Here is a 26,187-nt window from a genome sequence, read left to right as displayed (position 1 = left end):
CCTGTACAATACTTGGCAGGGCTACAACTAAATAGGACTGACGGAAACAGGCAAGCACTGTATTTAACATCAGTCAGTCTTAAAGAGGACCTGTGGCCAACCCCCCCAAAAAAGAATTTGCATTATAACATAGCTCAGAGTATCCTGATCACACAGCATTTTACAGTTTCTTGTGATGTCCTTCTGTTTCTGAGATATGAGGGTTTATAGTTTGTCTGACTATTCAGGAAATCAGTCAGATGGGTGCGAAATTAATATTAATATTTGGAGTGATATCAAGTAATGGGTGGGATTATGCAGTCATACACTCCCTGTATAATCCCACCCATCACCTGATATCTCTCCCAATATTAAAATTAATTTCACGCCCATCTGACGGATTTCCTGAATAGGCAGACAAAATTTAAACCCTCATATCTCAGAAACGGAAAGACATATCAAGAAACTGTAAAAATGTGAGGGATCAGGGCACCCTAAAAATATAATGCGGGAGATTTATCAAAGGATTTAGATTGGTTTTTCCCATCTAAATTTGTTGCACAGAAAGTCGCAGTCTAAATATGTGCAACTTTTCTGCGACTTTTGCTTTAGAGGATTTTTAGAACATGATGCATGCAAGTCTATTTTAGATAGAAAAATGCATTGGTGCTGAATTTATCAACAGCGACTTTTGAGCGACAAGTCGCATCGACTGAAAGTACGCCGAAATGTCAGACCATACTGGAGCAGGTTTAAATACAGTCTAAAGCATAGATCCCGAAGTCCGTGCACAGAATTTATCAAGAGCGCTGCGCCATTTGATAAATTAGGTGTACAATAGACCAGACTAACCCTCTGTAGTTTAGTCTATATTGATGCGGGACATAGACAACTTTCATAAATATCCCCCAATGACTGTTAAATTTTATTTTGGTGGGGTTGGCCACACATCCTCTTTAAAGAATTTGGGCATGTTCTAATGCCGATTCGTTTAGAGTTGATGTAACTCTTGTTGTGCAGATTGTGAAGTTTGAGATGCTCATTTTTGGTTATAAATGGAGCTCCCAGAGGTGGGACCTCCAACAATTAAACGTTTATCACTGATCCTATGAAGAGGAGATAAATGTCATTTTTGGTGGAAAAAAAAAACCTTATACTTCTTACTACTAGGGGTCCCTTCACTGTCCAGAACTGTCCTGTCCCTACAGCTATTGCCTGTGTATATCGACTGGTAAACATTGCGCATGCAATGTGAGCAACATAAACAAGGGAATTAGGAGCAATAAAAGAAGGAAAACCTAGATTTCAGCAGACAGACAGGATTAGCACTAGTTAGGGAGTAATCCTGGAGCATTTTTGTGATTGGTACACTATTTAAATAATACAAATCAGCAAAGCAAACTCTGTGTAGACACTGAATGAGCAGGGAATGCTGAGGTGTAAATTAGCAGTGGGATAGTCTAGACTAGGAGATCATTTAATACCAGATCTATAAAGCAATGTTTTTGATCAGATTGATTTATATCCAGTCCTCTCTTTTCAGTGCTGAAGGAGTGATGCGTACAATGGTACCAGAGAAGTTACTTAAGGGCATGCCAATACTACAGGGACAAATTGATGCTCTACTAGAGTTTGATGTAAGTTTACCATATGCTCACTATTACACACCGCTTCACTTTTATGGTTAGATGGATTTCAGTACATAAGGAATAGTCACCTCTCCTGTTTACTTGGTTAATCCAACAGAACTCCAATAGTTATATATGGGAACCCCGGATAAAGGTGTATACTGTAGTGTGAAATTTGCATAGATCTGATGTTTAAAACAAATTATGTTTGTCATATTCCCACATTTGGCACTGCCGGCCTATAATTACCAAATATGAATAATATCAGTGTAGTATTATATAGTATAGGGCCTATAGGTTGTGAATTGCAACTGGAAGAATACTTTCAGGTTTGTTAGCAGTAAAAAAAGAAAAAAAAATGCAGGTTAGTATACCTTCAACTGGCAATTAAAATAGTCTTAGTAGAGATTACAAGTAATCCCATGATTTAGAAGAATGCTGGCCAAATTAGGTAGGTCTCATATCTGTAGCATGGCAGAACCCATAATGCACTGCAGAACTGTAATGTTCATTCGGTTAGACAGAGATTAAGGCAGTATTTTTTTGACTGTTTAGCTCAAAATGGAGCAGTAAATTAATCCTTTTATATAGCCGTGCATACAGCTGTAACATTTTGACTCAAAAAAACTGTGTAAACATGGCTTAAGGCTGCAGGTCACGTGTAAAGTAGAGCTAAACTGTAGTCTATTTCCAAGGGCAATATGCAGTAATTTTCAAAAACAACAATTTACACACTTGTTAACTAAAATTATGCAAATGATGCACCCAGATAGAAATTTTGGCTTGCTGCAGTTATGTCTCAGGCAGATATGTAAATAATTACAGGTATGATCTGATTACACACTTAGGAGGAGATCCATCAAAACCTGCCCAGAGGAAAAGTTGCTGATTTGCTCATAGCAACCAATCAGATCGCTTCTTTCATTTTTGAAAAGGCCTGTCTAAAATGAAAGAAGGGATCTGATTGGTTGCTATGGGCAACTCAACAACATTTCCTATGGACAGGTTTTGATAAATCTCCCCATTGATCTTTATAAAAAGGCTTTCAGTGGCTACTTTTGGGTAGTGACCACAAGACATGCCTCAACAATGCGCTCAACATTTTACCCAGTTTACAGACTTTGAGAGGGAGCACGTAATTCTACTACTAGAGCCACCTTTCAGTTGTACGGTTTTCCACAATAAACTTAGTTTCTTCTTAATATTGTAATTTCTTACCTATATCATTATTGCATTCACACATATACAGTAGTTCCAGGATGACCATTGTATATTGAAACCATATTATTATGAGACCATAACGATATGAAAACCTGGTGATTAGTTTTGAAGTCTCCAAAATGGCATCCAAAAATAGAAAGAAAGAAAAAACAGTGGATTAAAGAGAAATAAGTAGAATACTAATACAGATTTATCAAAACCTGTCCAGAGGAGAGCTACTGAGTTGCCCATAGCAACCAATCAGATCACTTCTTTCATTTCTGAAGAGGCCTCTGAAAAATGAAAGAAGCAATCTGATTGGTTGCTATGGGCAACTCAGCAACTTTTCCTGTGGACAGGTTTTGATAAATCTTCCCCATTGTCCCAAAAAAGTAAAATGGAGCCTCCCCCACCTAGGGTCCAAAGGAGAAGCTAACCTTGGTACAGAAATATCAGATAGAAGGGTGTCTAAGTAAATCCTACTTCAATGTGTACACACAATACATAAATAAGCCCCATAATCGAGTGCTATATGACCACCTTACTATATCCAACAAAACAGAAAAAAATAGTCATTCAAAAAGGTATATTCCAAAATATTTAAAGTTTATTAATGTGTTACATTAAAAATGGAGAGATTCCACCCAGATAGGATAAAAAAAAAACAAGGTGTCACTCAAGTGTCACAGATATAGCCCTATCAAACATTACAAACCCTTACATAGTACATATCCCAGAATGGGTATAGTGTAATTAATATTGATATTAACAATTACATTGCAGAATATAGCTGGGCACAAAGATACACAAAGATAGCTGGGCAATAGGACACCAGAGTGACACCACACCTGGGATATGTACTTTGTTTTTTACCATTGAAATGCGCTTTCTGATTGGTCAGTTCTTCCAGCCATTGACCTGTTTCATAGATCTGGACTGTCTGTAGCATTGTATGTTGAGTCCGGTTTCAAGTTAAAATGAGCCAGAAAGAAACATTGTATGAGGCCATTGAAAGTTGAGTGACCACTGTAGTTTGTCAATTCCCACAAAACTCATTGGTGCACAGTGTATAAACAATATATCTAAATTAAGAAAAAAAATATGAAATAACTCGGTGTATATGAAAAGCTGAGTAGTCATAATGCCTTAGATGCCTGTCTATTAGATCTTTTCATTTTATAAACCAGGGACCTCTGTGCAGGCTTACATTACAACTATGTCCCCCAAACTAGATTGAGTAGTTGTGACCGGTAAAGGTCTAAAGGGCACATTGCTACCTCCTTTTACACCATGTTCAGGAGATCTGCTCTCTTGTACATCTTTTGTGGTGTGAAGAGGGAATTTAAATCCTCTTCTTGTAGTTGAAGTCTGATTCTAAAAATAATTTTAGAAAATGTTTTATCACTTGTCCGAGGATCCAGTCCTCCTTTTGAATCACCAGTTTGACTTTCCTGTTGCTTGACAAGAAGTACAATTATAGACCTTGGTTGAAAACATCCTAAAAGGTTAACACAGGATTCATCTAGCACTGTGTTATATGAGTTCTGTTACATGCTGGATAATGACTATTTTTTTCTGACATTTAAATGTGTAAAGATGTATAACAGGAAGCTGTAAGAACGGACTCTATTAGTGCCAATGATTCTAGAGAGTCTGCATCTGAAACAAATAGTGTTCTAGATCTGTATCATGTAGCCAGTTTAGCTTTTATTGAGACATAGTATACATTTCCACAAACCATAAACTGTAGTTTATGCCAAGTACAAATACATGTTTGGGATTTTTGAATTAGCGTAATGTTGTAGGATATTCAATAGATCTTTAAGCGAACCTATAAGATTAAACATGCCATCTGAGCTTCAGGCAGCATGGTATACTGCACGAGCTCTGAGTTTACTCCAGTAAACAGTTATAAGTCATTAATAAGACCACCTACTAGACTCCTAAGACCAGTTGCTGGAATTTAATTTAAAGGAGTTTTCTAGGCTTTAACCTGCTATCCCCCACTGATCAGCTGTCTGGGAGAGCCATGGCACCTTGCACTACACTAACCAGTGCCGGAAACTGCTCATTGTAGAATGGTGGTATCTGGTTATTGCAGCTCCATTTCCATTGAACTGATTAGGAGGTGATCTGCAGTAACCTGGTACCACCACTATAAAATGGAAAGAAAAGAAAATCCAGCTCAGTCTCAGGTCAACGGTGCAAGCTTTCTTCACATACAATTGAATTCAAGTAGAGAAAACAGACATGTTTGCACATCCACAATTTGTATTTTGATCTACTTGCTTCTCAGCATAAATTCAAAAACTAACAGGTTGTTAGTATACATTTTGATCAAAAGGTACAAGCCCCCTCGCCACGTCAAGGCCACCTATTTAGAGTGGGTCCCTAACATAAAATGGGGTAGCATTGGGCGTCGACCACCACCTCCGCAACACCAGTGCCCACAGGGGGAACAACCCACTGGCAGAGCAGCCCCAATGCCACTCAAACCAGTCCCAGGGCCACGCCTCCCCATAGACACTGTGGTAGGGAGCACATGGTAAGTGTTCACACTGTTGTGGTTTCCATTGTGGTGTCCATTGTTTCTGTGATGCTTTGTCTGTGGGGTGGTGCGGCCCTAAAGCCAGGGGCTTGGTTGGGCAGCAGTGGGGCTGCCTGGCCACTGGGTCGTTCCCCCTGTGGGCATGGTGTCTCGGAGGCAGTGTCGCCGCCCGGCACTATGCCAGTGTTAGGTTAGGGACCCACTCTGACTAGGTGGGCTTGTACTTTTTGATCAAAATGTATACTAACAACCTGTTAGTTTTTTAAGTTATCCCGGGAAGCAAGTAGATCAAAATACAAATGGGGGATGTGCGGCTATGTTTCTCTATTTGTGTTGTACTTTATTCACATACAGCTGCATGGATACAGGTAGGTGGTAGGATGTGACGTGTTTCGGCCAGGCCGAAACACGTCACAGCCTACCACCTACCTGTATCCATGCAGCTGTATGTGAATAAAGTACAACACAAATAGAGAAACATAGCCGCAAAGAGACCGAGCTGGATTTTCTTTTCTTTGTGCGGTTTGGAATTCAGTGCAGTCCTCCCTGCTTCAGTGCTCGGTGGCTAAGCAATGGGGTGAGCTGATTTCTTTTTGTTACACCACTATATAATGAACTGCTACTGGTCCTGTTCATTGTGTAGTGCAGGGTTACATGGCTCTCCTAAACAGCTGATCAGTGGGGTGAAGGCACCCTGCCAAACAGCAGTTGATGGCTATGTTGAAGATAAGCCATAAATCGTTTTAAAGCGCAACTGTCATGAGTTTTTAGCCCCCCCCCAGGCTACTACAATGTTTTTACAGATGTCCATAACGTGAGTGTAACCATACCTTTATTGCTTTTCCTTCTTCTTTTATAATTTATAAAATAAATTTATCCAGCGGTCAGGCACAGTCGGATAGGCATGGCTTGGGGTTCGCAAATCCCCGCCACCTCCGCCACGCCTATCCTCTCCTTTAAGTGCTGGGACCGCTGTGTAGTAAGACGCAGCGCATGCCCCTCTCCCTTCCTCTAGTATTGCACCTGCGCAGTGAGTGCATAGGCAGCGGGAGTCAGCGCTCGCTCTGTCACTGCAGGGCGGTGGCACACGCACGTCAAGAGGGGCGCATACACTGTGGATGCGCTGTGTCTTACTACACAGCGATACAAGCGCTGAAAGGAGAGGAAAGGTGTGGCGGCCGCAGGGCTTTGCTAACCCCAAGCCATGCCTATCCGACTGGGCTGACCGCTGGATAAATGTATTTTTATAAGTTATAAAAGAAGGAGGAAAAGCGATAAAGGTATGGTTACACTCACGTTATGGAGATCTGTAACAACATTGTAGTAGTCTGGGGGGCTAAAAACTCATGACAGTTGTGCTTTAAGCCTAGAAAAGCCCATTTTTAAGTTGCAAGTTATATTGAATCATTTCCCACAAAACTTTATATCAATCTGCCCAGTCCTGCTCTATAACACAAGGCATTCACATATTAGGCTGTTTGTTCAATGTGACAGATTCTCCTTAAGGGCTCTCCGGCGGCAGCCCTATGTGTGTAGTGAGTTTTGGAGGCAGAGCCGCACATCACAGTCATGCCGGCACGCAGCCCCGCCTCCAAAACTCACTCCACGCATAGGGCTTCTTCCGGAAAGCCCTGTGTGTATAGTGATCAAGGAATACGCAGCGTATTTCCCGCTGCTGCCGTAAATTTTGAGCAGCGTGAGATACGTGGGAACGCACCCTAATAACTGTATTTGCCTGGCGTAAAAACAGCTTTTTTAAAAGAAAACAAAAAGAAAATTATCAAACAAGAAGGTTGTGTTCTTTTATGTTGAATAACATTTGAGCCCAGTTGGCAGAAAGTGTTTCTGTACATGGCATTAATCTGCTTGTGTTATGGTTATCTTACGATGGTTTATTTCTTTACAGGTTCATCCTAATGAATTGACCAACGGTGTAATAAATGCTGCTTTTATGCTTCTATTTAAAGATCTTATCAAGTTATTTGCATGTTATAATGATGGAATAATTAATTTATTGGGTGAGTATAAGTAGTGTGTGCAATGTCAGGTTAGATTTTCAAGAGAAGAAAAAGGAATGCCAATTGTCAAGATAATTTTAATAAAGTACACCCAAATTCTTCTAACTAAAGCTTATGCATACACATACATTAAAGCAGACGTTCACACTGGTGTCATGGCTTCTATTTCTACAGGATCCATGATTGGCATGGACCATTGGTTAAGCAAAGGATCCTATTGACTTATTAAGGGTCTTTCAGGTTTCCTTTACTAGGCAGTTTGTGTAGCAGATATTGTGCTTGTTAGGGACAGTGCATTAGAACTGTGACACCAGTGTGAACAGTAGTAAAGGAGTGCAGTATACCATAACAATTGAGAGGCAGTTGGTAGGCGTCACCTGGTATTCCATGTGTTTGTTTGTTTGTTTTTCTTTTTTTTGTATGGCTTTATTTGTTTATATATGCCATCTAAAAATTCTTGTTTTTAAGGGGTTATCCAGAAATAGAAAAACATAGCTGCTTTCTTTCAAAAACTCTTCCGTCTGTCTTGTCTGTGTCTTCTGGTTGGGTGTGGTTCTGCAGCCCAGTTCTATTGAAGTGGATGGAGCCAAGTTGTAATACCACACCCAACCTGGAGATGGACGTGGAACAGTTTTGGAAATAAATTAGCTTTTTTTTTTTTTTTTTTTATTATTCCTTAAAGGGGTACCCTGGTGGAAAACTTTATTTTTATTTTTAAATCGCCTGGTGCCAGAAATGTAAACAGATTTGTAAGATGCTTCTATTAAAAAAAAAAATCTTAATCCTTCCAGTACTTATTAGCTGCTGAATACTACCGAGGAAATTATTTTCTTTTTGGAACACAGAGCTCTCTGCCGACATCACGAGCACAGTGCTCTCTGCTGACGTCTCTATCCATTTTAAGAACTGTCCAGAGTAGGAGAAAATCCCCATAGCAAACATATGCTGCTCTGGTCAGTTCCTAAAATGGACAGAGATGTCAGCAGAGAGCACTGTGCTTGTGATGTCAGCAGAGAGCACTGTGTTCCAAAAAGAAAAGAATTTCCTCTGTAGCATTCAGCAGCTAATAAGTACTGGAAGAATTAAGATTTTTTTTTAATAGAAGTACCGTATTTTTCGTCCTATAGGAAGCACCGGCGTATAAGACGCACCCAATTTTTAGGGGCAAAATCTAAAAAAATAAAGATTTTGAACCCAATAGTGGTCTTCAACCTGCGGACCTCCAGATGTTGCAAAACTACAACTCCCAGCATGCTCGGACAGCCGTTGGCTGTCCGGGCATGCTGGGAGTTGTAGTTTTGCAACATCTGGAGGTCCGCAGATTAAAGACCACTGCATAGGAGGTAATACTCACGTGTCCCCGCCGCTCCGGACCCGTCACCGCTGCCCTGGATGTCGCTCCATCGCTGTCGCCGTGTCCCCGTCGCTCTGGAACGTCTCTGCTGCCGGCCGGGTATCCTCGCTCTCCGTCGCCGCCATCACGTCGTTACGCACGCCGACGCACGTACGCGACGACGTGATGACTAGGAAGGAGAGCGCCGGCCATACAGGGGATCCCTGAACGGAGAAGACACCGAGGAGGCAGGTAAGGTCCCTCCCGGTGTCCTGTAAGCACTAACCCGGCTATTCAGTCGGGCTGTTCGGGACCGCCGCGGTGAAATCGCGAGTCCCGAACAGCCCGACTGAACAGCCGGGTTAGTGTCACTTTCCCTTCAGACGCGGCAGTCAGCTTTGAACGGTAATTTACAAATCTGTTAAACTTTCTGGGACCAGTTGATTTAAAAAAAAAAAATAAAATTCTACCCCTTTAATAACCCCTTTAAGTTATCTGATCCCTTTTGTGTATATTTGCCATATATTTTGGAATAACTTGTCATTTATAGTTGGTCTGTGAGGCTTTGTTCACGCAGGGAATTTACTCTTGTTTTACAAGCTATATGCTTTTTAAAATGTTTTCTTTTTGCAGTTTTTAGGCATTTAATGCAAATCATGTGTATGCGTGCAATTTTTAAGAGTTTTTAGGCATTTGCACACCACAAAAAGTGTAAACAAACGTAAATTTTTGCACATAAAACAGATGGTACAAATACCTTGCACTTTCTTTTTATACATTTGCTATATTTACAGCTGTAAAAAAATTTCAAACAAACTGTGAAGTGTTTTCCTATTGAGTTCAATGTAATTCAGTGGGAAAAGCTGTATAAAATGGCAATTTAAGTATCAAAATTTATATGTGAACCTAGCCTGAAAGATGTCTTGGATGTCCACATTTCAGACAAAACTGCCCAAACCTGTGGCCTGATCTTGGCATCCATTGATAGGCTGATAGATCTGTAAATTGGCATGTACCGCCAACTTATAGTGAAAGCTATCTAGAAATGCTATATATTTTCCATAATGTGTGGCTTACAGTTTCATCCCAAGAATATCAATAAATATATATCCTATAATTTTCCCTATCTTTTTGTGTGTACCAGAGAAATTCTTTGAAATGAAGAAAGGTCAATGCAAGGATGCTCTAGAAATTTATAAGCGGTTCCTGACTAGAATGACAAGAGTTTCAGAGTTTATGAAGGTTGCAGAGGTAAGCCGCTTAAAAACTGTATTCAGAAACCCCTCTTATACACCGCAGTCTGATTCTACAAATCTACTACACAAGATGCCTTCTAATGGGTATTATAGATATGCTTGGGAACGGCTTATTTCCAAAATTGCTATTTATACTGCTTAAATGGAATCTGTCACCCACAGTAACCTGCTGGTACAAGGTAGTGCGAGTGACACGAATTCCAATGCTGTTTACATTTTTTTCCTTCTTGGTCCCATGCCAGAAAATCCAAATATGCAAATGAAGTGCTTTGGTGCTCTGGGAATGTTCCCATTTTTTACACTAGATGTGCTCCACCCACTCCTATCACATGATGATGATCATCAGAGGTTCTTCAGCCACATTCTCATCTATCCTGCACTGCTGAGCTCCATGTTCTCTGCACTGTTACCCTGTACCAACAAGTTTGTGCTGCTGACAGATTCCCTTTAATAAACTTTTGTAAGTTTAACATTTCTATATTTAATTTGTATTACAGCAAGTTGGAATCGATAAAGGTGACATCCCTGATCTTACCCAGGTGAGCAGACTTCTTTATTTCTTTATTTAAAGAAAAACCCCCTGCCTTTTAATATGCCCATCTATACCATTACTTGTCATTAATGGGACTCATTAGGACTCCCCATTTGTTTGCATGGTCTCTGAAAATGTGGTTTCTGAACTGAGATCTTGGCGACTGTGCTTTTAGTGTATCCACAATAGGCACATGTGTTGAAGAAATTCTTGAAACTGACAGATCTGCTTCAAACATCAGCATGGGGTGGTTTTAGCAGCATGTACATGGATAACTTCAAGCCCCAGATAAATAGGACACTGGCCACAATGACCCCATCAAAGCTGCCATGTGTAGATGTGGACTTATTTTAGACTTATTTTTAGACACTTGTTTTTTATATGGTGCAATCTGTGAAGCTCCATACACATGCTGTAGAAAGATTTAGTTAATTATTAATTTCCAAGTATGCCAAACTATAGCCTGCTGTGTGTGTAAAATAACAAAACAGAGCATACTTACCTTTGCCTAGTCCAGTGTTGTCACTCTGCCCCTGTGTCACGGTTTACTTACTCTGATGACAAGCTCTCCTGCAGACATCTTAACCCACTGTAACCAATGACTGAGACTGCAGTAGGTTCAGAAGGTTATTAGCAGAGCAGGGAGGCCAAGTTATCAGGCTGAATAAACAGAGGGGACAGCATTCCAGGCAGAGGGGAGTATAGTAAATTTCTTCTTTTTTGCACACACACAGCAGGCTATGGAATGTTTTTTTATTTTTATTATTTTTTTTTATTTTTTTATTAAATCTAGGAGTAACTCTGTAACTAGCACCTGTTAAGAGATTGTACAGCCAAGCCCAGTTGTTATCCTTTAGGGATGTCTGCCCCACTGGAGCCCACAATTGCATTAGTTTCTCATTTTCCTAATCTAGTTACCGCAGACATGCTAACACACACCAGGGCCAATTTAATCCAAAGCCATTTAATCTACCCATGTGTTATTAGAGGGTATGTATTACACTGAGAGAGCCTATTAGGAGAACTCCAATGTTAACCATATTTTTTCTTCCTTTAAGGATGGTATCGCCGATGAGCCGGTAATTTAGGCACTAACTTCTAGTGTTAATACTTTGCTTTCAGCGTGTCTTTATTCACTCCCTATAATCTACTTCTTAGTACGATCCTAACACCTGCATTACCTCTTTTATCTCTTCAAATTAGAATCACAACACAAAATGACAAACAAAATATCCCAGCTTTCATTCCTTAAATCCAGTAAATTGTGCTTTATAGAGACAAGAAAAAAATTATTGATAAACGAATATGGAATAAGTTGTACTGGTGGTCAAATGGTAACCCTGCTTTGTGATGTAGGCTTTGAGATAAAAGAATAATGTAGCACTGATCTAAACCGTAAGCGGTGTGTGATTTACTGTAGTCTCTACTTGACTATCTGAGGGAGCTATAAACCAGTGTTTTCTAAAGCTGTATGTGCACGGCATCCATACTTTCCCATTTCCATGCAACAGAACAATACTGAACCACTATGACATCATTACAGTAGAAATAAATTCTGACTGGCTGTGCTCTCATATGGCTTGGTGCTGCTTTCCCTGGTTTTACATTTTATTAAGACTAAAGAAAATGTTGCTATTAGACTGGTGGTATCCCACCTTTTTATTATTATATATATTTTTTTTTTATATATATATACTTTTTTTTTTTTTCCTTACTTTGCATGCCACAGCTTTGGATTAGTGGCCTGACCTACGTGTGGTTTCATCTCTAGTCCCTTGGGTGACTTAATTTGGGTGTCTGCTGATCACTGAGATGCCAATGTAATATGTCTTTACCCATATAATATTTAAAGTTATATATTCCATTTGTAAATATTACCCATTGTGGAAATATTATGCATTGTGAAGAATTACGCATCAGTCTAATATGTGTTATTTATTTCATAGGCACCTAGCAGTCTTATGGAAACATTGGAACAACATTTAAATACCCTTGAAGGGAAGAAAGGCAACGGGTTTGTATCCCCTAGATCTGTTTTAACATTGTTTCTTTAAAGGGTTCTTGTTATTTAAAAAAAAATAATAATAATAAAAATACTTTTGCCATGTTGCACAGATATGTCAACACACATGAGCCTTTAAGCTGGGGGAGTGTGTAGCATTGCGCAACAGAGACAACCTTTTTGCTGCATGAACGAAAAGGTCGGATTTGATTGACAGCCACAAGTAAGCAACACACTGCTGCAAACTTCTCCAGCTTATAATTAGCATTGAAAAGTCTTTTTTTTTATTTTTTATTATAGTAACCCTTTTAAGATCTTTTTTTTGTGAAATTTTTATCATGCTGTAACATAAATTATCCACAGACTACAAGTAAAGAAAAATGGTCACCATGAAGTGGCTATCTCAGCATCATGCTATAGAGCAGACGTTGTTGAGCAGACCGACATATATCTTTGTGGTAAATGAGTCAGTGTAAAAGTTGAAACTTATTAATTGGAATACCTTTTCTTTCTATTGTTTATTATGAGTTTAGTAGACAATGTCAATGATGGAACTGCCTACTGGACTCCTAAGCATAGAAAGTTCAGAGATTTCAATCAATAAATGTCAAGTTATACTGAATCTAATAGTATAAAAAGGGAGGCAGTCCTGCTAGGCTAGGTAAGAGTAAAAGATATATGGTCAAAAATTAGAAAGAAGAGAAAGAGAAAACGTGTCTAAAATAGCATAAAATAATGAAATTTATTTAGAAAATGATGTGAGGTCTGCGGCAGGGCCCTTGTCGCAGACTGGTCACTAGATAAAATGTTTACAATGGTATAAAATACTAAAAATATAAAATATAAACAGTGATATTGCACTTCAACAATTGGACAATGAAAGTGGGGCAATGGGACAGTGCAAACAGTATCTGTTTAGTTATACTGTAAAGTCATATTATAGGAGCCGGGATTAATCCAGATGAAAGTGCATGGCAAAAAGTTAATAATCCAATAGGGTAATTTTCAGTAGCTCTGGAGCCTCCCAGATTGGGGCCCACTATAAACGTTTTTAGGTGCAGAGATACAGGCGATGCCCCCTCTACCCCGACGGCACGGGGACTGAATGGAAGAGGGCAATCGCTTTACAGTTTAAGCACTATGGCCCACATTTATCATTGCAGTGCAAGTGTAGCATTTTTTTACACCTTTTTTTTTTTTTGTGTGTGCTGATAATGTGTAGGAGCACCAAATTTATTAAAAGGTAAAAGAGCTTTGATAAATTTTGTGCAGGTCCACATTTTCTGAAATTTCGGTCTACACATACACCAAAAAGCTACACCATGTCTGGGCTGGTGTAGTTTTAGAGACTTTTCAGTGGCTTTGCGCCTTTTTTTGCTCCTTTTTTACAAAAAGGCGCAATTATAAATCCCTTCCATATCATATCTATTGCCAAAATCAGTGGATTGCAACTCAAAATCAGCAGAAATGTGTAAACAAAAAGGGGCAAAAAAGGCGCAAAAAAACCCTGCTTGCGCCTTTTTTGCCCCTTTTTTTTAGACACAAAAACCAGTCTAAAGGCAATGATAAATGTGGGCCTTTGTGCCTCTTACCGGCTACAGTGTGCACGGTCAGATGTGTGCGGCTTTACTTGCGATCCGGATGCACGTCCCTCTGTCCCGGCGGCACGGGAGAAATGTAGGAGGGGTGATAGGATCCGGTGCTGGGGGTCGGAGATGATTGCTGGGAAGCAGCGTGTGGCAGCGCTGTGAAGCCTAGCGATCGTATCAGCGTATGGCAGCGCTGGAGGTATCCTCTCTACCCCGACATCACGGGGAGCAGGTGAGAGGGTAGGTGAGGACCGGCAATGCGGTAACGATTGTCTCAGATGATGTGCAGGGTTGTCTTAACACCAGACGCGTTTCGGGGAGCTGCGTCCTCTTTTTCAATGGTGGAGGTTCAGGAAGACTGTAGTACAGTACTATTCACTGAATTTAGCTGAGGATCTTCTGGTCGGACACATCTCAGGACCTACTGGACATATATAAAGGACATCTGCAGCCATTTAACACTTATTACCTATCCAATGGATAGGGGATAAGTGTTTGATCGCAGGGGGTCAGACTACTGGGAACCCCGCGATCTCCTAAACGGAGCCTCGGCATTAGCGCTCAGTGTGAGCGCTAATGCGTATAATGTCGACCTGAGAGGTCAACTGTTACGCCACTTCCCCATACAGTTCTATGGGAGAGGCGGGGAGGCACGAATGCTGCCTCTCTCATAGAGTTACATGGAGGAGGCATGTCGGCTGCAGCGTCATACTGCGGCCGGCACGCCTCCTGCACGTGAGAGCCGCAGCAGAGGCGTGGCCCCGTGCAGGAGATAGAGATCAAACATTTAGCCCCTATCCTGTGGATAGGGGATAAGTGTTAAAGGGCTGCAGATGTCCTTTAAGTGACCCTTTGTTGGACTCCTGTTCACCCACACTATAACCCAGTGTTTTGGGTTTGGTGTGGGTGAACAGGCTGACCATTTTCCTTTAATGCCATAAGCACACAGCACATTTGACCTTAAGGACTCAGCCAATTTTATTTTAGCATTTTCGTTTTTTACTCCTCACCTTCTAAAAGTCATAACTCTTTTTTTATATTTTCATTCACAGACAAGTATGAGGGCTTGTTTTTTGTGCGACCAGTTGTCCTTTTGTAATGACATCACTCACTTTACCATAAAATGTATGGTGAAATTATAAAATACTATTTGTGTGGGGAAATTGAAAAGAAAATGGCAATTTTTGCTAATTTTGGAAGGTTTCATTTTCACACTGTACAATTTACGGTAAAAATGACATGTTTTCTTTATTCTGTGGGTCAATACGATTAAAATGATACCCATGATTGCATACTTTTCTATTATTGTACCGCTTTAAAAAAAATCTCTAATTTAACCAAATTAGTGCGTTTAAAATCCCTCTATTTTGACGACATATAACTTTTTTCCATTTTTCAATATATAAGCGGCTGTATGAGGGCTCATTTTTTGCAGCGTGATCTACACTTTTATTTGATACCCCATTTGCATATATGAAACTTTTAATACTTTTTTTTTTTACTATTATGTGATAAAACAGCAATTTTTGACTTTTTTTTTTTACGTTTACGCCGTTCACCGTACAGGATAATTAACATATTTTGATGTTTGGACATTTTACGCACGCGGCGATACCAAATATGTTTATTAATTAATTTTTTTTTTTTTACTTTTTCTGGCGGTTAAATGGGAATTTTTTTTTATTGGGGAGGGGATTTTTCATAGCATAGCACTGATCAGTGTTTTGGGCGATCTTCTGCTCTGGTCTGCTCGATATCAGACCAGAGCAGAAGACCCCAGGAGACAGACAGACAGGCAGGTGAGGGGACCTCCATCCGCCATTATGGATGATCGGATAAGCCATTTTAGTGACCGCACTGCCGCGATCTGTATTGATCACGGCATCTGGGGGTTAAGGGCACACATCAGCGCGATCGCTGATGTGCACCATTACCAGTTGGTCCCTGGCTACTGATAGCAGCTGGGACCTGCCGCGCATGACACAAGTAACACTCCAGTGGTCATGTACAGGACGTAAATGTACGTTAATGTGCATTGGGTACCAGGAAGTACATTTACATCCTATGTTGTTAAGGGTGCGTTCACATGACATAATTTCCGCAGAATTACACGCGGTGAACTTTAACATCCGTGTGAATGGGTCTTCCACGAGACCCGTTCACGCTGAGCAATTTCAGCGGCGGACAATTCTGCTTCTGAAATTGTTCCGCACAAAGAAAGAACATGTTCATTCTTTGAGCAGAAGTCTATGAGCACTGCATAGCCGTCAATGGTGATGGCGCAGTGCCGTGCGTGCGGTCCTACCGCCGAAGAGTTACAGTGGCGGCTGCCAGACTGAATCACCGCTTGCTGAATTCCGCAAGTGAAGATTCAGCAAGATATGCCCAATGTGAATGCACCCTTTGGGGGGGCATTCATTTCCCCATGCTCTGCCCTCCCCTGGATGTCGGGGCAGAGCGGGGGAAGATGGCAGCGAGGTGCGGGGGCCATTGATGCAGCGGGGACCGGGACCGCCAGCTGTCAAGTGGTGCGGCTGCGGTGTCAGATGCTGCAGTGAAGATCGCCTTCATCTTCACTGCAGCTTCTAGGAGTTTCAAAACTACAACTCCCAGCATGCCCAGACAGTCCAGGCATGCTGGGAGTTGTAGTTCTGTAACATCTGGCCCTTCAGATGTTGCAGAACTACAACTCCCAGCATGCCTGGACAGTCTCAGCATGCTGGGAGTTGTAGTTTTGAAACATCTGGAAGAGCACAGTTTGTAGACCACTATACAGTGGTCTCTAAGCTATAGACAGAGACTGTCCAGGCATGCTGGGAGTTGTAGTTCTGCAACATCTGAAGGGAAAGATGTTACAGAACTACAACTCCCAGCATGCCCGTCGGCAGTCTAGGCATGCTGAGAGTTGTAGTTTTGAACAACTGGAGGCACACCGGTTTGGAAACATTGTCTGTTTCCTAACTCAGTGTTTCCCAACAAGTGTGCCTCCTGCTGATGTAAAACTATAACTCCCAGCATGGACTGAAAGACCATGCATGCTGGGAGTTGTAGTTTTGCAACATCTGGAGGAACACTGGCTGGGAAACACTGAGTTTGGAAACAGACAAGGTTTCCCAACCTAACTCAGTGTTTTGCAACCAGTGTGCCTCCAGCTGTTGCATAACCACGGACCGCCAAAGGGCATGCTGGGAGCTGTAGTTTTTCAACAGCTGCAGGCTGAACAGCATTCACACAGGTGAGGGTTTACAGTTAGTCTCTCGCTGCAAGTTAGAGATGCAGGAAATTTTCCGCTGCAGCTCAAACTCCTAGCGGGAAACTCGCTTAATCCCCTGTCAGTCTGAGTGTACCCTAAAAACACTACACTACACAAAATAAAGGGTAAAACACTACATATACACATACCCCTACACAGTTACCCCCCCAAATAAAAATGCAAAACCTCTGGTACGGCACGGTTTCTAAAACTGAGCCTCCAGCTGTTGCAAAACAACAACTCCCAGTATTGCCGGACAGGCATTGGAGGCACCCTTTTTGGGAAACACTGCCGTAGGGTAATTTTGGTATCCGAGGCAGGTCTAATTCTTGCATCCGGGTCCGTCTCTATGCAAATATCTAATTTAGGCCTCAAATGCGCATGGTGCTCTCGATCTCCGGAGCCCTGACGTATTTCAAGGCAACAGTGTAGGGCCACATATGGGGTATTTCCGTACTCAGGAGAAATTACCCAACAAATTTTTTTGGGGGGGGCTTTTTCTTATGAAAAGGTAAAGTTGCGGTCTACACCAGCCTGTTAGTGTAAAAAACATTTTTACATTGTGGTGTTGGCCCATACTTTTCATTTTCACAAGAAGGAAAAGGAAAAAAAGACCCCCAAAATCTGTAAGACAATTTCTCCTGAGTGCCCCATATGTGGACCTAAAATGCTCTGCAGACGCACAACAAGGCTCAGGAGTGAGAGCGCACCATGTACATTTGAGGCCTAAATTGGTGATTTGCACAGGGGTGGCTGATTTTACAGCGGTTCTGACCATAAATGCAAAAAAAAAATACCCACAAGTGACCCCATTTTGGAAACTACACCCCTCATGGAATGTAACAAGGGGTATAGTGAACCAGAACACCACACAGGTGTTTAACAAAAAATTGTCAAAGTTGGACGTGAAAATGAAAAATTTTATTTTCTTCACTAAAATGCTGGTGTTATCCCAAATTTTTCATTTTCACAAGGGGCAATAGAAAAAATGGGGTTACACATTTTGGGGGTCTTTTTTTCCTGAGTATATAAATACCCCATGTGTGGACGTAAAGTGCTCGCCGGGCGAACTACAATGCTCAGAAGAGGAGCGCCATTGGGCTTTTGGAGAGAGAATGTGTCTGGAATTGAAGGCCATGTGTGTTTACAAAGCCCCCATGGTGGCAGAACAGTGGAACCCCCCCCCACACATGTGACCCCATTTTGGAAACTACATCCCTCACGGAATGTAATAAGGTGTACAGTGAGCATTTACACCCCACAGATGTCTGACAGATTTTTTGAACAGTGGTCCGTGAAAACGAAAGATTTAATTTTAATTTGCACAGCCCACTGTTCCAAAGATACTTCAAAAAGTAAAAATAGGTCAATTTTATGATGCCAACATAAACGTGTGCTGCTCATAACCGAGAATCCACGGTATAAGTGGTTAGGAGATCGGTTCCCACCGGTCAATAGAAACACTTGAATAAAATTATATTAACCACACCTTAAGGATTTCACCACCTTTGTTGGTACACAATAAAGATTGGAGACAATTTCATCATAAAAAGTGCAAAAATGTATTTCATCGCCACACACACAGAGCCTGAAATCCCAGCTATCTTGAGGACTCCAGTATTGGTTTAACCGCAAACAGCCGCAGGATCCCACTTTTGGTCCGTTGCAGTACGAGACCAGCGGCCGGAGATCGGATGAGATACGTGATTTTAAACCTCACACAAGTTTACAGGTGGCAAACTCCTTCATTCCATAGACTGTTTAAGCAACCGTTCCAGTGACTGTGCAACATCCAATTTAATGTATACCATACATTTGTTGAAAAATTTCTAGGTGCCGGACTATTGGAATTCTGTATTAACAGATTACCTTAACATAGCACCAAGTACCTTTATAATTACAAACAGTACTACATTTTTCTATTAGGGCCCAATGGTTAAATGTTACTATGATTAGCGCTTTATTTTTTTGAATTTTATTCGCTTTTGATATGCATGTTTTAACTGAAGGTCTAATAATTGATACATTAATACATTTTTGCACTTTTTATGAAATTGTCTCCAATCTTAATTGTGTACCAACAAAGTTGGTGAGATCCTAGAGGTGTGGTTAATATAATTTTAATTTACAAATCAGTTTTTTTAATTTAAATTAACTGGTGCCAGAAAGTTAGTTTTCCACCGGAGTGCCCCTTTAACCAGGCTGTGTACTCACTACTTTAAATTGTAGCATATTATAATTTCTTCAGTGTTGATATATGAAAAGTTATAATAAAATGATTTACAATAATGTCAGTGCTGGACTCATGTGAGATACTCTATAGCAATCTGCTCAGCTTCTCCTGTTGTATAACATGATGCTAATAAATGGTGACAGGTTACCTCATTACATGGCTGCATTATGGAGAACTGTTGTACAGATCTGTGATATGACACCCATAGCCTTATATGTACGCATTCTGAGGATTTTGTTTGGCTTGGTTGTGTGTATAATTCATGCAGTGTAATTACGGTAGGTTCTGTGTACGGCTTGCTTAAGCTATATCGTGGGGAAAACCATGCCATGCTTGTGTAAACTGATGGAACATTTGAAAATGTGTTTCTGTCCTGTTCAAATAGAATCGTATGAACCTTCTCTGTGATCCTGCATTACCACAAGTAAAGAGTGGTAAAATACAGTGGGGCAAAAAGTATTTAGTCATCCACCAAAGTTCTCCCACTTAAAAGATGAGAGGCCTGTAATTTTCATCATAGTTATACCTCAACTATGAGAGACATAATGAGAAAACCATAAAATTGCATTGTCTGATTGTTTAAAGAATTTATTTGCAAATTATGGTGGAAAACAAGTATTTGGTCACCTACAAACAAGCAAGATTTCTGGCTCCTCTGTCCTCCACTCGTTACCTGTTTGAACTTATCAGTATAAAAGACACCTGTTCACAACCTCAAACAGTCACACTCCAAACTCCACTATGGACAAGACCAAAGAGCTGTCGAAGGACACCAGAAACAAAATTGTAGACCTGCACCAGGCTGGGAAGACTGAATCTGCAATAGGCAAGTAGCTTGGTGTGAAGAAATAAACTGTGGGAGCAATTATTAGAAAATGGAAGACATACAAGACCACTGATAATCTCCCTCAATCTGGGACTCCACACAAGATCTCACCCTGTGGTGTCAAAATGGTCACAAGAACGGTGAGCAAAAATCCCAGAACCACATGGGGGGACCTAGTGAATGACCTGCAGAGAGCTGGGACCAAAGTAACAAAGGCTACCATCGGTAACACACCACTCTGCCAGGGACTCAAATCATGCAGTGCCAGACGTGTCCCCCTGCTTAAGCAAGTACATGTCCGGGCCCATCTGAAGTTTGCTAGAGAGCATTTGGATGATCCAGAAGAGTATTGGGAGAATGTCATATGGTCAGATGAAACTAAAGTAGAACTTTTTGGTAAAAACTCAACCCGTCTTGTTTGGAGGAACAAGAATGCTGAGTTGCATCCAAAGAACACCATACCTAATGTGAAGCATGGGGGTGGAAACATCATGCTTTGGGGCAGTTTTTCTGCTAGGGGACCAGGACGATTGATCCGAGTAAAGCAAAGAATGAATGGGGCCATGTATCATGAGAGTTTGACTGAAAACCACCTTCCATCAGCAAGGGCATTGAAGATGAACCGTGGCTGGGTCTTTCAGCATGACAATGATCCCAAACACACCTCCCGGGCAATGAAGGAGTGGCTTCGTAAGAAGCATTTCAAGGTCCTGGAGTGGCCTAGCTAGTCTCCAGATCTCAACCCCATAGAAAACCCTTGGAGGGAGTTGAAAGTCAGTGTTGCCCAGCGACAGCCCCAAAACATCACTGCTCTAGAGGAGATCTGCATGGAGGAATGGGCCAAAATACCAGCAACAGTGTGTGAAAACCTTGTGAAGACTTACAGAAAACGTTTGGCCTCTGTCATTGCCAACAAAGGGTATATAACAAAGTATTGAGATGAACTTTTGTTATTGACCAAATACTTATTTTCCACCATAATTTGCAAATAAATTCTTTAAAAATCAGACAGTGATTTTATGGATTTTTTTTTTCTCATTATGTCTTAGTTGAGATATACCTATGATGTAAATTACAGGCCTCTCATCTTTTTAAGTGGGAGAACTTGCACAATTGGTGGCTGACTAAATACTTTTTTGCCCCACTGAAAGTGACTATTTATAAAACATGTGCAGTGGAAATGTTGCCCATAGCACCAATCAAATAACTTTAATATTTTTAAAAAGTCTTCTGAAAAATAAAAGAAGCAATTTGATTGCTATGGGCAACTGGTCAACGTTTCATCTGCACAGGTTTTGATGAATCTCTACCCTTGTGGGACAGTTTCACAGAAGTAAGTATACTTACTATGGTAATAAAATCTATGGCTTGCATACACAATCATTTAATAAAAAAAATCCCCTATGAAAGGGAACCTGTCATCAGATTTTACCATATATAATGTGTGGCAATGTGTTTTGTATGGTAAAATCTTGTTCCTCACCACCCTTGGGGATCTTCCTGCCCACAAGGATCATGAGGATATGATTTTAAAAAGTGTCCGCTGTTGGCCCCAGAAGTAGTCCTCGGGGCGTATGAGCTATACTTGTTTAGTCCTGCTGCTCCAGCTGTAATCATGCTCCCTCAGCATGACTGACAGGCCGTGTCACCGCTCTGCTCCCTAGGCAGACAGAGCAAAGCGATGACGTGGTGGGGCTGTCAATTACAGCACAGCAGATGGGACTAGGTAAGTATGGCTCCACGCCCAGGGGACTACTTACTGGGCTGGAGGGGAACACTTTCTAACCCAACATATCCTCGCCATCCCAGTGGCCAGGAATGTCTCCCAGGGATGGTGAGGAAGCATATTTTACCATTATGTATGGTAAAATCTAATGATAGATTCCCTTTAATAATTCAAATAGATTTTTGGAGTATAGTGTATAAATCTTATTGTACAAGCAGGGCACGTGCAAAACCCTACAAATATAGTTACAGTTTAATAAGGTATTTTGGCATATCGTATCTCTGTTGAGAGAGCCTTAAATACTGTAGCCTCATTTTTAATATTTAAAAGCATGCTGTATTGTTAACTGAAATCAAACTCAACTGAACTCAAATTCTTAATTTTTCTCTTTTGTGCCTGGATCATTCAGTGATGGGTAAGTGTATAGAATCAGCTTATTTTAAGAGGAGTGTGACATTTCATACATAAAAATGATGTCCATTTTCTACAGCCATAGTCATTATTATATTTGTAGTGGAAACTGTATGTCATGTAATATAAGGACTAACAAAATATGCTTTTGTCATTTTTAGATCTGGATCACCAGTAGCCAAGGTAATTAATAAGATTAGATTTTTTTTATATATTTTTTGCATTCCTTTATTTCACGTGTTAGGCAATATATACTGTCATGTTGTGGTTTTTGTTTAAATGCAAACCATGATGCAGTGTCAGATTCAATGCATACTGCTATTGCTGCACGGGAGCCCCTGACAGCAATGTGAACAGAGCTTAAGACTTGAAAAGTGAAATTTTTTTTTTTTTTTTTTTCAAGTTTCTTCCTAGGGGCATTAAAACATCAACTTTGGACAGCTTTCAAGAGATAACCCCTTTAATGTAATCCCAAAATAATTTTTATTGGGAGCAGCATTTAAAGGGTTCCTGTCATCAGCTTCATGCTGCCAGGACCACATGCAAAATGAAACCGGTACAGGCTTCCTCTGTACAATGATCACAGTTATAACTGGCCAGTAACAGGACTCAGTCATCAGGATGGTCCCCAGCAGTTTCTGACCACCCCACTAGGCATTTTTAGATCTCTCTCTTATTGCATTAAAGGGAAAGATATACTGATCAAAGCCGCTGGAGGAAAGCTGCCAGGGACCCCTCAAGAGACAAAGCATTGTTCCTGGCAGCAGCATTTCAGAGTGAATCGTGCATCACTGTAATAAGGGAGCCTGTATCCCTATATCATGCTGTCAGTAGCTTGGAGTGCATGAAACTGATGAGATACATTTTTAATGTATAAAACGTATGCGGTTGCAGTACGGTTTTTAAACTGGAGACAAAACTGTGCTCAACCACGGTTTTGACTCCGGTTTAAAAACCGTACTGCAACCGCATACGTTTTTTTTTAAACATGGATGGCAATGGGAAGCGCACATGGATACGGTTCCATACGGGAAACCGTATACGGTTTTTACTTTGCACATGCGCACTTGCATCCTAAAGTCCCCACCCAACACCCTTCCGATTAAAAATGGACAAATTTTTCAAAAATGTGTGTATGTGTGTATATATATATATATATAATATATAATATATATATATATATATATATATATATATATATATATATATATATATATATATATATTTTTTTTTTTATAAAAACGGACGTAACTATATGCACGTTTAACAACAGTATACGGTTTAAAAACGCATACGGTTTACTTTTTCCCATATTGTTCCATCCGGGTTTTTTTTGCCATACGGTTTACTTCAGAAAAATTGATTGAAAACAGTATGGCAAAAACGTGATGTGAACTCAGCCTCACTGTGCACATGCCCATAGATGGCCCACATATCATATCATATCTCTATCATAGGGCACAGAGACGAGAGAATACGGAGCTAGTGCAGTCTTCTCCTGGCTCGTTCTAATGGTTTGTCGGAGTCTATACATTGCAAAACAGCAATCGCCAATGGCAAACGATCATACGCTATAAACTAAGTTAAATACACAGCGAAACAGCGTATATGGATCAGTATATCAAAAAAGCTTTATTAAACATGAATAAGACAGACATTTAAAATTGGGGATCGACCGATTATCGGTATGACCGATATTATCGGACGATAATCACGATTTTGGGCATTATCGGTATCGGCAATTATCTTGCCGATAAGCCGATAATGCCCCGCCCCCCGCACCGCCCCCACCGCACTGCGACCGCCACCCCCTCGACCCGCCGCACCCCCGACCCACCGCACCCCCCACCGTGATGCTGGTCGGTATACCGGTATGGATTTTTTCCCATACCGCTATACCGGTCGGGCCCCTCCCCCACCCTCCGAGTCAATGAAAAAATTAAACTTACCCGTAATGGGGGTGGTCCGGGCCATCCATCCATCGTTCCTGTAGTGTCCGGGGGCGTTCCGGGTGGTCCGGTCCGGGCTGTCCTTCTTCTCCCACGGTCTTCTTCTCCACTCTGGGCAGGCTCCGGCCTAGTACGCTGCATAGACGTCGCTACGCCGTGACGTCAGGTGTGTCGCTGCGCACGGGCGTCACTGCGCAGCGGCGTCTATGCAGCGTACTAGGCCGGAGCCTGCCCGTAGTGGAGAAGAAGACCGTGGGAGAAGGACAGCCCGGACCACCCTCCACCCGGAACGCCCCCGGACACTACAGGAACGATGGATGGATGGCCCAGACCACCCTGACAGGTAAGGGGAGAGAAGCGGGTGGTGGCGGCGGCGGCAGCCGATGGCCCCGCAAAAACCACTGCAGATCATTGATTTAAAGCGCCCGCTTTAAATCAATGATCTGCAGCGGTGTCGCAGGGGGTTAAATAGCCGGTAACTTATACCGGAATATCGGTATAAGTTATCGGCAATCAGCCCTAACCTGCACCGATTATCGGTATCGGCCCTAAAAAAACGATATCGGTCGATCCCTATTTAAAATCACATAAAAATTACAAACATGATATATATGACCCTTGTAATGGGCATAACCAACCAGGGACAACCAAGGGGAAAGAGAAAAGGAGGTCAAGATAGTGTACAGCAGCAAATTCTGGCCATGTATTGAACCAATGTATTGTAAACATTAGACACTAAGGTGCAATAAGCAGTAGGCACCTTTAATAAGTTGCCCTCTATTGTAATAAAGTGCCAATAGGGACAAAGGTTTTTTTTGCCATACGGTTTTCTTCAGAAAAATTGATTGAAAACAGTATGGCAAAAACGTGATGTGAACCCAGCCTCACTCTGCACATGCCTATAGATGGCCCACATATCATATCTCTATCATAGGGCACAGAGACGAGAGAATACGGAGCTAGTGCAGTCTTCTCCTGGCTCGTTCTAATGGTTTGTCGGAGTCTATACATTCACGACTCAAAACTTTTGACCCGAACCTGAATTCTGTAAATGACTACAGTACAGTGTCACAGCCATTGCCTCTGTTTAAAGCTGCATATATGTCTCTTACAAGCGCACACACACAAAGACACTGCTGTACTATGTACTGACTATTCCTAAGTTGCTGTCCAGCATGTGAAACGACCCCTTCAGCAAAACTGAGAGGCAGGGAGAGTCAGAGAAGAGTGTGAATATCAGAGAGAGAGGATGACCTGTTTATTCCCCCTCCCTGAAGAGACCACTTTCCTATCTTCAGAGTACCTACAAATTATTGGCTTAGTATTGCAGGACAATATTGCTATGTGTTTATTGTAATTTGTGTTTTAGTCTTCCCCTACTACTTCAATCACATCTCCAAACACAACTCCATCAAAGACTGTAGACACATCTGCACCTCTTGATCTTTTTGCTTCTGCAAGTGCTTCATCAGCCATTTGGTAAGTCTGCTTTAGTTGTGTCCTTGTATGTTTGGGGTGTTTCAGTACATTCTGTGACCCTAAGAAAATGTGTTTATGGCATTCTGTACCCTTTTCTGTAGGTTAAGGCATCATTCATACAGTAATAGAAATTATTTATGTGAATTAAGGATAGAAAAAAGAAAATCAGGTCACTGCAGCTTTTGATGTTGCCCAATGATGAGATAAGAAACTTTTTGTGTCTGA

At 41.2% G+C, this 26,187-nt stretch overlaps 1 protein-coding gene across 16 annotated transcripts in view; it reads left to right on the top strand.

Annotated features, from left to right (window-relative positions):
* SNAP91 (synaptosome associated protein 91) overlaps positions 1–26,187 on the top strand; it is a 205,162-nt gene that overhangs the window by 116,231 nt on the left and 62,744 nt on the right. For 11 of the 16 annotated variants that reach the window (XM_056565979.1, XM_056565993.1, XM_056565991.1 and 8 more), the window contains 8 exons: positions 1,523–1,616; positions 7,262–7,373; positions 9,851–9,957; positions 10,460–10,501; positions 11,553–11,573; positions 12,441–12,508; positions 22,696–22,717; positions 25,853–25,962. In XM_056565979.1, the coding sequence (XP_056421954.1) occupies positions 1,523–1,616; positions 7,262–7,373; positions 9,851–9,957; positions 10,460–10,501; positions 11,553–11,573; positions 12,441–12,508; positions 22,696–22,717; positions 25,853–25,962 (576 nt within the window). The remainder of the gene's footprint in view (positions 1–1,522; positions 1,617–7,261; positions 7,374–9,850; positions 9,958–10,459; positions 10,502–11,552; positions 11,574–12,440; positions 12,509–22,695; positions 22,718–25,852; positions 25,963–26,187) is intronic. The other 5 variants (XM_056565992.1, XM_056565990.1, XM_056565989.1 and 2 more) reach the window with 1 other exon arrangement.

Source organism: Hyla sarda, chromosome 3, assembly GCF_029499605.1.
Source record: "Hyla sarda isolate aHylSar1 chromosome 3, aHylSar1.hap1, whole genome shotgun sequence".
In the NCBI taxonomy this organism is placed as follows: Eukaryota; Metazoa; Chordata; class Amphibia; order Anura; family Hylidae; genus Hyla; species Hyla sarda.
Note: the sequence above shows the minus strand (reverse complement) of the source record. Positions and strands in the feature narration are given on the sequence as shown.